Source organism: Phaenicophaeus curvirostris, chromosome Z (assembly GCF_032191515.1).
Source record: "Phaenicophaeus curvirostris isolate KB17595 chromosome Z, BPBGC_Pcur_1.0, whole genome shotgun sequence".
NCBI lineage: Eukaryota > Metazoa > Chordata > Aves > Cuculiformes > Cuculidae > Phaenicophaeus > Phaenicophaeus curvirostris.
The window spans coordinates 56,313,582-56,327,837 of record NC_091431.1 but is presented as its reverse complement, the minus strand read 5'-3'; the positions used below and the strand labels follow the sequence as shown (position 1 = coordinate 56,327,837).

Sequence of the window (14,256 nt, the reverse complement as noted above, 5' to 3'; positions counted from 1 at the left end):
TGCTAGCACCTCTAATCCAACTGGATCATTGTTAATCCTTTGTTTTACTGTGAATGTGAAAATTTTCTAAACACTTACTTCACATTTAATTTCCTCAGAGATGTATTTGTGTGTAATAAGTGTGCTGCTTCCTCACATGGCACCTTCTCTGCTAAGTGGAGGGGAACTCTCACTTTGTGGTTCCTGCTTCTCTCTGTCCTGTTCCATTCCTGTCTCCTCCTCCCGGCACACTGCTTCTGTCTACTGCCTTCACTTTCACCCTGCTAATCCTTCACTTGACCCACTTCAGCATTGCTCTCTCCACAATCCTGGCAGCACATGTGAAAAGGCTACTAATAAATAAGTTCAACTATCCTCCCTCTAGCTCTCAGCTCCATTGTAATGTGGAAAGGCTCTAATTTTTCTGGGGTTTTGAACTTCTCCACTTGACTTGTTCCTTTCTTGACTCCTGTTGCTGTCTTTTCTCTGGTCACACCACTTTCCTCCCTTGGTATTCCACTCCTGGTTGACACCCACTTTTATCACCAGTGCAGCATGGTGGCTGTCTTCTCAGTCATCTCCCATCCCCTCAGAGCATGGCCTATAACAGCTTTCTTGCACACAAACTCATGTCGTGACACTCAAGCTTGCTGCTGTGCTCCAAACACACAAGCTCCCGCTTACTCCTTCTTCTTCCCTTTTAATGTCTGATAATGGATTAAGACCTCTGTGGCTTTTTTTTGTATACTATTTTCTCCCCCAAAGCCTACTCTCTACTTCCCCTCGCTGACCCTCCTATGGCCTCACACCCATGGCAGAGGCGGCTGAGAGCAGCCTCCTCGGTAGCAGCCTGCCTGCAGCAGGGCCAGCCCAGGCACTCCCCAGGACTGAGCCTGCACTGAGATCTGACCCAGGGCTGTCCTCATCCCAGGGCTGTCCCCAGTTCCTCTGTGCCTGCTGCAAGGCCTGCCTACCAATGCCCCAACAAGCACCTCATCTCTCTGCCTCCCCTTCCTCCCTGCCTCCACTTCCTTCACAACATACTTGCAAGAGGGTTCAAAACAGGTGCCTCTGCCTCCCAGGACCTCGCCTCTACCAGCCACCCTTACTAACCAACCCTCCCCCATGTTTCCTCCCAGGGCTCTGTCCCCTGAGTCATGGCTCTCAGGCACCTCCCCTTCCTCCTGTTGTCATTAGCTCCCTCACCTTTTCCAGAGCCCCTCTGCAAACCCGCGTTCCCACATACCCTCTTATGTCATGACTCACCCTCCCAAGCTAACCTTCTAATTACTTATAATTAACAATAACAAGAAGGAACTGACATGATGTGGAGATGATCAGATGTGAGCATGAGAAGCGCAGTGTAAATGCTTAGAGAGACAGAAACAGCAGCATACACTACTGAATAATCCTATAATCACTCTGTGTACATTCCCCTTTCCATAACCTCTGCCTGACACTATCACACCCTCTGGCCTGTTACAAGATATCTGACCTCAATCATAAGCAGAGACCATCCACTTTCATTTCCATAGGTTTTCAGCACTAACAGAGGTCAAGGCATCTGGGTTTTTTTCATTTTACATGTAAAACATCATATACAACCAATGCAGCCTATGCTAATACATAATAAAAGGCATTTAAATTAGCATGATCTTGTCTCAGCTGCCTTGGGTTCCCTGTACTAAAAAGTCCAGCTTTTCCTGTTCTATCCACTTACCGTACCTCTCATGCATTTTTTACTGCAGCTATCCATGACTTAATGTGATGGCAGGCATGAGAAGTTGGCCTTGAGGATGATAAGCAGATTGCTTTTTATTTTTTTCCTTAGAAGATCAAACTTGCTTTGATGGCATAATCTTGCTTACTTTCCTCAGCCCTCATTGAGAGCCACAGCCTACTTTATAAGACAGCGTACTTCTCCCTTCTCCTCCCAATAGAACTGGCAGTCTTCATCCACTTGGACCCAGAATCCCTCTAGAAAAGCCTTGTCACTTTCTTCCAATAAATGCCAATCCAAACCAACAAACCTCCTTCAATCTTTCCAATGCCTTTATTTATAACGTGTGCAAAAAAGAGCCTTATCACCATAAATTATAAATTACAGAGGCTACTTTTAAGAGCAGAAAATTTTATAGGTTTAGAATTTTTGTGAATTGACAGAGTTTACCTACCACTTCAATCCTAATGTTTGCATCTGTGAAATCAGCATTTGAAACATGAGTGGGAGCAGGTGAGGTCTTACTGAGTATGCAGTAAGACTGAGAAGATTACTTCAAAGCTTCTTTTACTTATCTTGTTAATAATGTTGATGTAGTGGTCGTTTGATGTGAAATACTGTGAAGTGAGTCCTTCAGAAGAATGGACCACAGGAATTAAGTCCAACATGACCAAGTTCTACAAGGGTTATTTCAATAACAAGAGCACTTTGGAGTCATCTTTGTCTGGGAAGACCTAGCTGTGTGATAGGTGATCAACTCCACAGATCTTAAATCCAGGTAAGAAATTGAAATGAGCTGGTGTTTACTCCTCAGTGTGGGATCTTGAGAAAAAAGAACACAAAATCAGAGGGAGGGTAAAAATGAGGTCTTCAGGAAGGGAACAAGGATTAGCTGAGACCTCTAGTATTAATAGTAGTAAAGCACTAAATACAGTGTTGACTAAGTATTTAACTCTTTTTTTTTAGAAAAAAGAAAGTGGTTGAAATAAAAGAATTTTAATCTGAACTACTTATCCATTCAATATCCACAGTCAGAATATGGCATTTCTTTGGACTAAGTCTAACAGGTCAGTAGAGGGATTAGGCTTATTCTCTGGTGGGAAGACTACAGAGGTTAACGCTGAAGCCACTGGGAAAGGCTGGTGAAAGGGCAGGATGCATCATTCATGTTTGGTGCTCTGGGCTGACAACCAGTTTCCTCCATTTTCTCTCATCCAACTCTGCCTAATATTCTCAGTGTGTGGAGAGACACTTGTCCACCCACCCATTCTCTGACAGAGAACACTTGTTCCACCCTCTCTTTTATCTGGCTTTTGAAATTATTGATGGAAAATAAGCAGTCATTTTCATGATCATTCAAGATAAGTAAGGAAGACAGAGCGTGGAGTAATTTTCATTTCTGGCTTGCCACAGGAGAAACAGCACTACCTTACGGCAAAGTGCTGGAGAGTTCATTCAGTTCTTCCACTCAGAACACTTTGTGGTGGCAACTGTAAAGTACCTTACTGCTTTTTAACCTCTGAAGAAAAAGTGCTAGGCCAGTTTTCTAGGCCAGTTTGGTATCAATAGTTTGTCTGTGAAAGGTACTGTTGATTTAATTATCTATTTTATGTTCTCATGACAGTTAAGGTGTTTCTTTAAATAATAAGTAGGAAAGGGCAGTAAATTGACAATCAAGACAATACCATACTCCTGTTCAGATCATGTTTACGTGATAAGGACAACTTAATTTGGGGTGAGTTTTTTCCCTATGATTATGTGGCAGAGAAAAAAACTAACAGTTTCATTCAAACTTAGCCTAATTCTATGCCAGTGTGACAAATCAATTTTGTTCCCATACTGAAGATAATTTACTTGGATATATCCCAGAGGCTAAATCTTCACATTCTATTATAGTAATATCCAAATATTGATGAAATGTGATATTTTTTTCCCAATATTGTAAATTTAAATGGAGTTTAACATCTTAATTCTTATGTATTGGTCTAACATTGTGGCCATTCAACCAAAGATATTTCTGCCAGTATTGACATTAATAAACTATTAAGAGTACAAAAAACAGATCAAAAGAACAAAGCTATGGTCTAAGCCTTGCATGATTCTGGTTGATTCCTTAGCTATGCACCTAGCTGGGGGATCATAGTAAACCTAAAAAAAACCTGTAAGTCTGTTAAATCCAACATTTGTATTTAGACTCCACCTAAGGCAGGACATTCATGCTTACAGATGAGCAGCTGAAGGATCGTTCTCCAATCTTACTATTTTCAGGAATAGTGAAATAGCTTTAAAGTGAGTGAATCTTTTTCTTGTATCCTAAGTATCCTGAACAATGTCAGAAAGTTTGTTCGATATTGCAGAGTAGCATACTCTCAATTTTTTTTTACCTTATACAGTATATGAAGTGATTTAATGAAATGGAATCCTTTCAGAACACCTTAAATACATTACAGAGTGCTCTAGAAAACCTCAGTGACTAGTAGCATCACTGGGTAATATACTATGTTAATGCTGAAGCATGACCTATTTGAATCATTTCCTTGACTTGTTTGCTACTGGCAGGTTATCGCACTGGGCTGTACAAATACGTATGTATATTTGCAAAAATACATTTAAAAATTTGATAAAGATGTTTTACTAAGAGTGAGAGAGATCTTTCTTTTCTTGGTAATGTTAATTCCTGTGTCCGTCACTCATACCTGAGAAACCTGTGTTAACTTTCACCTAATCCTTTAATCCCCACATTTTCATTCAAGTACATATGCTTCTAAACCAAACTCCTGTGCTGTGTTTTCTCTTGTTTTCAATAGAAAAGATTAGGATCACTGCCTGGCAAGCATAAAATCCAGACTATACACCTTTCTTTCAAGGGCAGGTAAGACATTTGTTACATAGAGGAGTGGACAAGTACTTTTCCAGTATTAATCTTCCCATACACAAAATTACAATAGGGATGTTATGTGATTGGGTAAAGGAGGTCAATTAGTACGCTACAGTGCCTTATTTAAGTCAGGATCCACCCTGGGAAAGAATTTTAGAACCTTTGTTCCAGATGCAAGTTTTTATATTACAAATTTTAAAGCAGCTTTCCCTTCTTGGACTGAAGGAAAGTGTACTTGGGCAGAGGTAAGCGTACTTCAAAATGGGTATTTCTCCTTAGACTGATCTAAACACTTCTCTTGCACTATGAAATTAAAAAAAAATTGAAAGTGAAATAGGGATACAGAGCACTAACCAGAAAGATACAGAAGGGTTTAGAAAGCACCAGGCATTCATACATACATATTGCATACAAATAACTGATTAATTTAACTATATTTGAGTAAGGTGCATTAAAACTGTCCACAACCAACTAGCATCTGGCAATAGGATTTAGGACCTTTACATCCACTTTTTTAAACCTTGCACTTGAAGTTAGCTTTTTGCATACACCAGCCTGAATCTCAGCTGTAGAAAGATGATTTTATTACTCAAAGAAATTATAGCAACTGAAGTAAAGCATTTTTAAATTTCTCCAGCACATGAACAGGCAAATAAGGAACTGATTTTCCATCTGAAGAAGTGAAGTACTATAGGTACTACATACTTTTTTGTTCAGATAATTTTTGTGTTTCAAATGCATACAAACTGTATGCTTACTGGTGTTGTAAACATAAAGGGAGATCTTACTTTTTAAAACGGCTCAACAGTGACTGTATGTGTGCTGCAGAATTAAGTAAGTCATGGCCTCCCAGGAATAAAATCAATCATTATCCCTTGAAGAAAGTAGACAGCTGGGAAGCTGATTCTGGTCAGTATAGCAAGTATATATTTAACTTCACTGAACTGCCTAGAGTTACATTAATGAATTCATCTGAAGAACTCAATTAGGTCTTCCTGTCTAGACTTGAGAAGTAAATAAATATTACCTAATGCATGGTATTCAATATAAGGAAAACAATCACACTTATGCACACTTGCAGTAAGACGAAGCAAGCCAGAGATACCTGCTCTGCTCACTATTTTGGCTTGACATCTGTAGTTTATTTAGTCTGCACTTTATTACGTTGACTGCCTGTTCCTTGCATTCAGTTGATTTGATTGAAATACTGATGACAACTGAGATCTGTCTTTCAGAACAGACCTCATTCAATTATACAAAGATTAATCCAAGTAAGTGATTAAACTACTGCTTCCTGCTGCATCAGAGCAGTTTCCTGAAGACTGCTATCTGTTTACATAGTTCCAGGTGTTATGTAATATCTAGAGAGGAATAAGCCCAGCCCACAAGTAGACGCTGCCCCTGCTCTGAGTCACAAATTCTCAATCATCCCATCTATTTGCATAGTTTAACTGACAAATGGTATTGCCTTCAGTTTATGAAAGCATTTACTCTGATAGGAGAACAGTTACTAACAATGGGATTGTACTAAGCAGCAGGCCATGTCTATGCTGTCCTCAGGTTTTTTGAGCTACTTTACAGAGAACTTATGGCATACTATAAATGGTGTTTAGTCTTAGTAACACTTTTGGTTATCTAATGTTACCAACTCAGTAGAGTAAGCCTAAGGCTGATACCAAGTCAGGCTTTAATCTTCTCACCATTTTGGTGTCACCATTTAACTATAAGCAGAAGGACAAACACAATGACAGACAACAGATGGGCAGTGATAGCTATGGACAACACATTCTGTGAATGAGGTGTCAGCCTTCTTCTGTTTGTTGATGAATAAGAGCAGTACTTCCACAGCAAGTAAGAGGAAGAAGCTTGTACATCTCGTCATCACAGCTACTGTCCACCAAGCATCATCCAGCAGTACAGTGTTCTTCTGAATCAGTGTGAAACATCAGTATCAGTCCTGGGATGCAATATCTTGAAAACATTTGGGTTTTAGGCTCTAGGACAAGGCCTGCATCACTACTCTGCAAGCTGCAGAAGCAGCTGCTTTGGGGGCAATGTTATACGTACCTGCAACAGATCAGTGCTTGTGACTGTGAGTGTTAAAGTCTGCCATGCCTAGCCTGGCCTGTAGCAGACTTTTTTAAAGCAGCATAATGAAAGGTGACCTGCAAGATTTTTAGTAATGCAAAAGCAAGTTAAATTATATTGTAAAAAGAGTGGAGAATGATGCTTTGTATTTCCATTCTCTTTATTGCCAACAGACTTATGTTCAAAATGCCAAGGTCCAAAAAAAAAAAATGTTGTGTAATAAATACTTCACTTTAGGCTGTAATAAATAAAAAAAAAATTAACAAGGAATGCACTTCGCCAGCCACAAGTGTGGGTATTTTTGAAAAACAAGAGGGAAAAAAAAAAACCAAGTATGGCCATAGTTCACAGTTAAGCAGCCAGAAGCTGCTTATTACAGCTATTCCCCAATAATGGAGCTCTCCCTTCCCTCCCTTTGCAGATGCATATTCACAGTTTAACTCCATGAGAAATGCTTTCTTACAGAGTAACCAATAACACTCTGCGCCAGCTTCAAGTCAAAAGCATCTTTAACACACACACATGAAGCAAGGAAAACTATGGTCCGAAGAACTCCTTGTCACACCATTTTAGTCCAACAGTAAGTTTAGGCTTGTGGCTAATAGATGTGTGCCCAGCACACCACGACAGTCAAGTTTTCGTACCACCACACATCCATCATCAACATACTAGTAGCTATATTATCCCCACTGTAGATTTCACAGTGAACAAGAGGTTCAGTTTGGTTTAACGGAGTCAGTCTTTTCAGTTACATCGCTGCAGCAGCATGTTCAGAGCATATTCCATTCTGTGTTTTAGTTCCAACGAGCATCCAGAAACCAGGAGAGTTTTAAGACGGAACGTTGTGGAGATCCTGTCTTCATTGATGTAGGTAAGGAGATACTCCTCACTCTGATTGCAAATGATGATTTTCGTATGATCATGATAGAAGTTCACCTGGAAAAGAGAAGAAAATTCCTGATTGTATACTTTATCTCAGTTTCTGGCACTTATCTAGTTTAATTGCAATAGAGTATTTTAGAAACATTTGCTACCAAACTTACTTGAAATGTGCCATCATTGAAGAGCATCATTAATGCTTTATCAGATTTAAGCCACTGTAAGAGGTAAAGCCTGGGCCTGCGAACATCTGTTAGGCTGGGCAAATCTCCTCCCTAGAAAAAGCAGCAGATAGTAAGTACTCAGTTCACATTTAGTGCAACTTTAACAGCTCAAGATCCAGAAGGTCGTGAACTTACATCCATGAGGTTCTCTTCCATGTAGTGAGAGAAATACTTTAGTACAGTTACTTGGCTAATGAACTGTTCAGGAGCCTCTGCAGCTGAGAAGACAGAGCACTGGCCCAGCTCAGCGTAGTAGTGGACTGTCCTATATGAGGAGAAAGAAAGGAATTTAGAGATGAAATAAAAGCATTTGATGTTTAAATTGCTTCACTGAATTGTTTGTCTTGTAATCATTCTTACTTTTTGTCTGGTAGAAGGCTCATATGTGCTCCATTATTGAAAAGGACACCAACAGTGTGATCTGACAGCTGGTACCCAAAGCCGTACTTGTTGGAATAATCCACCCATTTTGTAACCCACTGGAAGGATGCTGTCAGCTGTTCTTTGGGAATGCTGTCTGCTTCTGGCATGTTCTCCAGACATCCTCGCAATACCCTTGCAACTGTATCAGCAACACTTCCCATGGTACTGTCTTCCAGGCCTGAAAGAGAAGAATTATTAGACTGACAAAAGCACATAGCGAGCTTTAGTTCTACATCCTTCAGTTATCTACAGTGTAATTTTAAGAAGTTTGGCCTTTAAAACTGGAAAGCCATAGCTCTTCCACTACATTGACTAACATTTAGAGGAAAAATAGGAGGCAGTAAGGAAAGCAGCTGTTTGTTTCAAGCTTAACTCTGACACACAAAGAAAGTAAAGGTGGGATTTAGAATCAGAGATTTAATTTTGCTGCACTTACATTCACTGCTACTGCTGCAGCTTCCCAAAGTTCCTCTAACTATCATCCGAATAGAGTCTCCAATCTGCTTTGTTTCTGGTAACGCTCCTGGTTTCACTACTGTTGTGACAAGAGGCTGGATTTCCTAGAAGATAAGTCAGACATGTAAACAAACGTAACACAAGCCAAGACTTATACACAAGTTTTGCATGTCTCTGTCTCATGACAAACGCTATATTCTAAGGAAACTAGTATTAATGTTTCCAGCAAGTAAAAAAAGATTATGTTGGACTGAACTCAAAGAAGCACACCAGGTCTTTCCATTCTTTAGATCTCAAATTTGCATCTTACAAGTTATTATTCAGTCCTCTGTTCTCCTGCCCTAGCAAGGGAACAGCTGTGTGCAGGTCTGAACACCAAATGGTAGGAGATAGATCTCAGCAATGTATTCTTTAAGAAATCCAAGTTAATCATGAACTGAAGCTCTGTATTTGGAATATTGGGAAAGAGCACCTGGCAGACAAGTTACCACAGAGACAACAACGCAGTCTAGGCAAATACTATAATTACTCAAAAGCCAAAATTGATAGTCTCCCTACAAAGCCTACCATACCATGGTGAAGCTTGGTTAAGCCGTCTTAAAGCAATTCTGCTAATCATTTAAGCTTGATTATGCTGTGTACAGCCCTGGCTCTGATATCCAAGTAAAAAATAATTTAATTATAGCTACTCCACCCAACTGTGATTGGATTTGAATTGAACTGCACTTGCATTTACCTCATCTGTTCTGTGTTTGTGGGGCTGCTGCGTTATCGATGTCTTCTTCAACTCATGCCTCAGCTTGTAGATTTCTTCATCTTCTTTAGCTAGTCTGTCTGTAACACCAGAATAAAAAACACTTAACACTGTATCTGGAAGTGCTGTTCAATTACAGAAAGCCTAACAAGGTAGCTTCAGAAAGCACACTGTCTTCCTCCAGTAGCTTCTTCTAAACATGCTATAGCCTTGCAGAACAGCAGTGCCGTTAGATAAAGATCACTAAAAGAGTAAACTGTATTACAAACTAACACAGGAGCAATATAGATTGTCAGTAGGCCATAAGCATTTACTTATGTAAGTTGGCCCAAGTTGCAGGCTACCACCTCTGCTTAATAAAAAGGTCAAACCTAATGCAGGAAAGCTCCGAGACACAGATACAAGTGCTTTGTTGCTATCTCATATCTGTACATAAATGGCATGACAGTGATTGCATAGAGACAAGTTTCAAGCATAGCTATAATCCACTTACTATGTGTGTCAAAGTATCTGGCTTTATCCTTTTTGCCACCAAAGAGAGCAGCAGCTGCTTTTTTGAAGAAATTTTTAGCAGGACTTGACAAATGGAAATCAGGAACAGTGTGACAACAGCTAGCAGAAAGTCTATCAGGTGTAAAGCCCTGTGGAAATGAGATTCAAAAAATAGCTTTTAGACCACACGGTACATTTTTTGGATGGATATTTTTTCAGCCAGAAAACTAGACAATACAAACCTGTAAGAAAAATTCATGTCGAATTATTTCATCTAAACTGGGCCGATCTTCAGGATTTTTTGACAACATGCTAGCTATTAAATGTTTTGCAGGTGCCAAGAGAGATGAAGGCAGGCTGTATCTTGCTTCCCTTATGCATCTGTATGTCTCTTTAAGATTTGTAGTCTCAAAAGGGGGTCTTCCCAATAGCATTGTATACCTGTTTAAAAGCAAAGGAAACCAATTCTATTTATTTTGCATATCCATCATAGTTATTTACAACTAGTGAAAAGTCTTTGTCTTCTAAGATTAAGCATTTCTGCACTTAGGTTAGGCATGTATAAAGGGCCGCAAACCAATGTGGTGCCATATCCCCTTTGACCCTTAAAAGCCAAAACCAGTGATAAAAATATTTCATTTCAAAGGCAGTGAAATACTTACATTACACAGCCTAAGGCCCAGATGTCAGATTCACAGCCATGCCCTTGTTTGTTAAGGACTTCTGGAGAAAGGTAATTTGGCGTGCCACATATTGTTCTGCAAATCAAAGAGGCCACAGAGCCGGTTAATAGTCCGTATACGAAGAGGAGAGAAGCTATTTTTCATAGAGCAGGTTTTCCTCTCAAGTTCTGACAAGAACTTAGACTTCTAAAGACAAGCTGTACAAACGTTAATAGCATAGATGTGTTTTATGGTATCTTCACAATACATAAATAGGAGACTCATATCTTCACTCCTCATCAACCAGGTAACCTGCCTCTGGCATTTGCTATTATTCAAGTACTCAGAGTAAAGCATAAGTTTTCTGTAGCCTGTTTTCTAGAAGGGGAAATCTTGATCCCAGAAGCCATTAGCTTTGGCTATGGAAAAAGATTTCTCATTTCTAAATGAATTTGATTTTGATTAGTACTAGACTTAATATTGGTTGATGCGCCTACCTCCTCCTGTGCTCCAGTGGTTCCAGCCTAGCTGCCAAGCCGAAGTCACCCAGTTTCAGTTCCATGTTCTCATTAATAAAGAAGTTACCTAGTAGACAAAGAAATTCCAGTTAGTCCGTTTCTTGCAAGGTCGGAACGCATTTGCCACAGGTGCTGAGTCATGCTTTGTTCAAAGCCAGAAGCTAGGCAAGATTTATTTTTTTAAAAGTAGGAATGCTTAATGTCATCCCTTAAGCACTCCAAGTTTCCACTGTGAAGACAGACTGAACTTATTCTAATAATTAAGCTATCACCATAGAAGTGTAAAGCGGTACAATGCTGACAGGGCTGGAGGAGTGCATTTTAAAGTCAGTGAAGTACAGAACTTACCTAGCTTAAGATCCCTGTGCAAGATTTCCTGTTCATGAAGATACTTTAGCCCTGACACAATTTGCCTGAGGTAGTATCGTACTTCTGGCTCTGTCAATACCTTCCTTGCCTTTAAGATGTGAGCCATTGACTGTAGAGGAAACACAACGGCAGAAACGTCACTGAACATTCATGCACGAGGTTCACCTTAAGCAAAAGTAAATGGATGCACGATAAAACAACAACTAAAGAAAACAAAAAAAAATCCCTTTACAAATCACACCCTTAAATTGTAGTTGCAGATTCCAGGTAAGTAAATACTGGATTTCTTCCAGTTGATGCTCACCCTTCTACTGCAGTATTCCAGAAGAATATAAATATTCTCTCTGTCTTCAAAGTAGTGGTAAAACTGCACGACGTGTCTATGATTAAGCATTCTATGCAGCTCGATCTCTTTATCAATCTGGAGAAACAAGAAGCACGGGGAGGGGAAAGTGGTTAGTCTTGCATCCACAAAGCTGAGCAGACAGCTCCACCAGCACCATTTCGTGGGGAAGGCTGGACAATCCAGCACCGAAGAGTTCGAGGAGACGGGGGAGCGGGGTTTGGGGTGTGGGGGAAAAGTCGCACCTTTTCCCTTTGATGAGGTTTGGCTACTCTGCTGTGAGGAATGATTTTCGCGGCGTAAACTTTATTCGTCGTCAAATCCGTCATCTCGTAACACTTGGCGAACCCACCCTGGAGAGACGCAGGAGAGAAGAAAAGGCAATTAAGACCCGTAGGGTGGAATCTCACACTTTGAGCCACCGGAGGGGAACCGGAGGCGGGGGGGGGGGGGTGAGGGGGGGGGGGCGAGGGGCGATCGGAGCCGAACCGGGGGCCGGCCCCCGGTTCGGCTCCGATCGCCCCTCGCCCCCCCCCCGGTTTGCTTCAGAGAACAGAACCGAGGCCGCTATTACCTTTCCGAGCACTTTTCCGCGGCAGTAGCGCTTCCCCGTCGTGGGGTCGGTGATAATCCGGGAGACCTCAGCGGTGGCGGCCGGGTGGGCGTGAGGCGGCTCCTCCGCTTTCCTCCTTCGGCCCTCGCCGCCCGCCCTGCCCGGCGCCGCCTCGCAGCCCGGCGGGTGGGCGATGTTCCGCAGCAGCTCCATCCCTCTCCTTTCCTTGCCTTTCTTCCCGTCCCCACCCGGCTCCCGCAGCGCCCGAGAGGTGCCCGGGCTCGTCCTTTATAGGGCGGGCGGTGGATCCGCCCCGCTCCGCCCCGTGTCCCTCCCCGAGCCTGGGGACGCCCCCAGAGCCGGCTGACCGCGGCCAGGGTCTGAAAACCTCCCTTTCACAACTTTCCTTAATGAATTTCGAAGACCCGTGAGGAAAGTTTAGTCCGGGACCTCTAATACAAAAGACTGAGGCGCAGACAATGGTTGAAGAATGAAGCGACCGCGCAGGAGCGAGGTTTTTGCATTTCTCACGTTCTGAAGATGCAAAAACACTGACGTTTATTACTTCCTCGGTATATATATGCGAGAACAAGTCTTGCAAGGAGCGGCTGAGAGAGCTGGGGTTGTTTAGCCTGGAGAAGAGGAGGCTGAGGGGAGACCTCATTGCTCTCTACAACTACCTGAAAGGAGGTTGTGGAGAGGAGGGTGCTGGCCTCTTCTCCCAAGTGGCAGGGGACAGGACAAGAGGAAATGGCCTCAAGCTGTAACAGGGGAGCTTCAGGCTGGACATCAGGAAAAAAAAATCACAGAAAGGGTCTTTGGGCACTGGAACAGGCTGCCCAGGGAGGTGGTTGATTCACCATCCCTGGAGGTGTTTAAAATACAGGTGGATGAAGTGCTGAGTGGCATGGTTTAGTGATTGATAGGAGTGATCGGACTCAATGATCTGGTGGGTCCTTTCCAACCTAGTGATTCCATGATTCTATGATTCTATGATTATAAGTTTCTGAAGTACTCTTTGCTTGTTCACACACACCAGGAGTACTTTTGCCTGTTTTCATTGTTAATGAAAATAAAAGTCTACTTAGTTTAGTGCAAATGGCTCTTAGATCATGTAACTGTATAAATTATTTTTATGTCAGTCCCTGAACATCCCTCATTTCACATCTTAAAATAACTGCAAAACATACCTATTTTACTGTATTGAACAGCACTACATGTGATTTAACAGAACACCCCCCCAAAAAATCTACCAAAAGTGCAGAAGGACAGACAACAATTTAAGTTTTCCTACATGAGTACTGCATTATGAAGGTAGCAGTGATAAAGTGCCAAATATATTGAGTTCTGTACACTGTAACATCCAGCCACATTTTTTTACTGGACACATGCTCTTGCAAGCAGTTGTCTTACTTCCTATCTCACTCTGCAAAGTCTAGTCACATCATGTTAGTATTACTAGTGATTAACCATAGGAATAGAGATAAAAACAAGAAGAGAGAAAACCTGGGATACATAGATTGTACTCAGTCCTGCACCCACTCAGCCCTTAGCCTCACAAGCTTTGTCTTCCCCAGTGAATACTTTTTCCTTCATGCAATTCAACTGTGTGTCCATTATTGCAAAGTAAGTTATTTAATGTAAACATATTTTCTTGATGCTTTGTTTTCTGTCAGTAAGCTGCTTTGGTCTGCTGTGCTGAAAGGCATATGGGAAAAGGCGAAAACAGGCAGGATAGAGGTACGCGTTTTCCCTCCACTGGAAAAAAGATGTTACTACACATGGTAAAAAGCAAATGTAAAAAAAAGCAGGCTTCCAGTCTTGTAAAGGTATAGGGGAGATTGTTAAGCTTGACTTCAAGAGGACACAAAGACCTGGTTAATGCTGAACATTCAATGTGTTGCTAGGCAAGACTAGG

At 41.5% G+C, this 14,256-nt stretch overlaps 1 protein-coding gene across 1 annotated transcript; it reads right to left on the bottom strand.

Annotated features, from left to right (window-relative positions):
• Nucleotides 1–6,807: 6,807 nt before the first annotated feature.
• PLK2 (polo like kinase 2) lies at nucleotides 6,808–12,585 on the bottom strand. Its single transcript, XM_069880064.1, has 14 exons — nucleotides 12,360–12,585; nucleotides 12,031–12,138; nucleotides 11,747–11,863; nucleotides 11,422–11,551; nucleotides 11,053–11,140; nucleotides 10,556–10,651; nucleotides 10,136–10,334; nucleotides 9,895–10,042; nucleotides 9,384–9,481; nucleotides 8,628–8,751; nucleotides 8,129–8,369; nucleotides 7,904–8,033; nucleotides 7,709–7,819; nucleotides 6,808–7,601 (listed from the first exon to the last, which is right to left on the bottom strand). The coding sequence occupies exons 1-14, from the start codon at nucleotides 12,549–12,551 to the stop codon at nucleotides 7,410–7,412; spliced, it is 1,974 nt and encodes a 657-aa protein (XP_069736165.1). The 5' UTR covers nucleotides 12,552–12,585; the 3' UTR covers nucleotides 6,808–7,409.
• Between the last annotated feature and the right edge of the window lie 1,671 nt (nucleotides 12,586–14,256).

What these genes read in the sequence shown, in the direction of transcription:
- PLK2 (XM_069880064.1), bottom strand. Translation starts at nt 12,551, where the DNA reads ATGGAGCTGCTGCGGAACATCGCCCACCCGCCGGGCTGCGAGGCGGCG. An exon ending in AGCCTTCTACCAGACAAAAA is followed by an intron (nt 8,034 to 8,128) that starts GTAAGAATGATT and finishes CTCCTCATATAG; the next exon opens with GACAGTCCACTACTACGCTG. An exon ending in TCAATGATGGCACATTTCAA is followed by an intron (nt 7,602 to 7,708) that starts GTAAGTTTGGTA and finishes TCTCTTTTCCAG; the next exon opens with GTGAACTTCTATCATGATCA.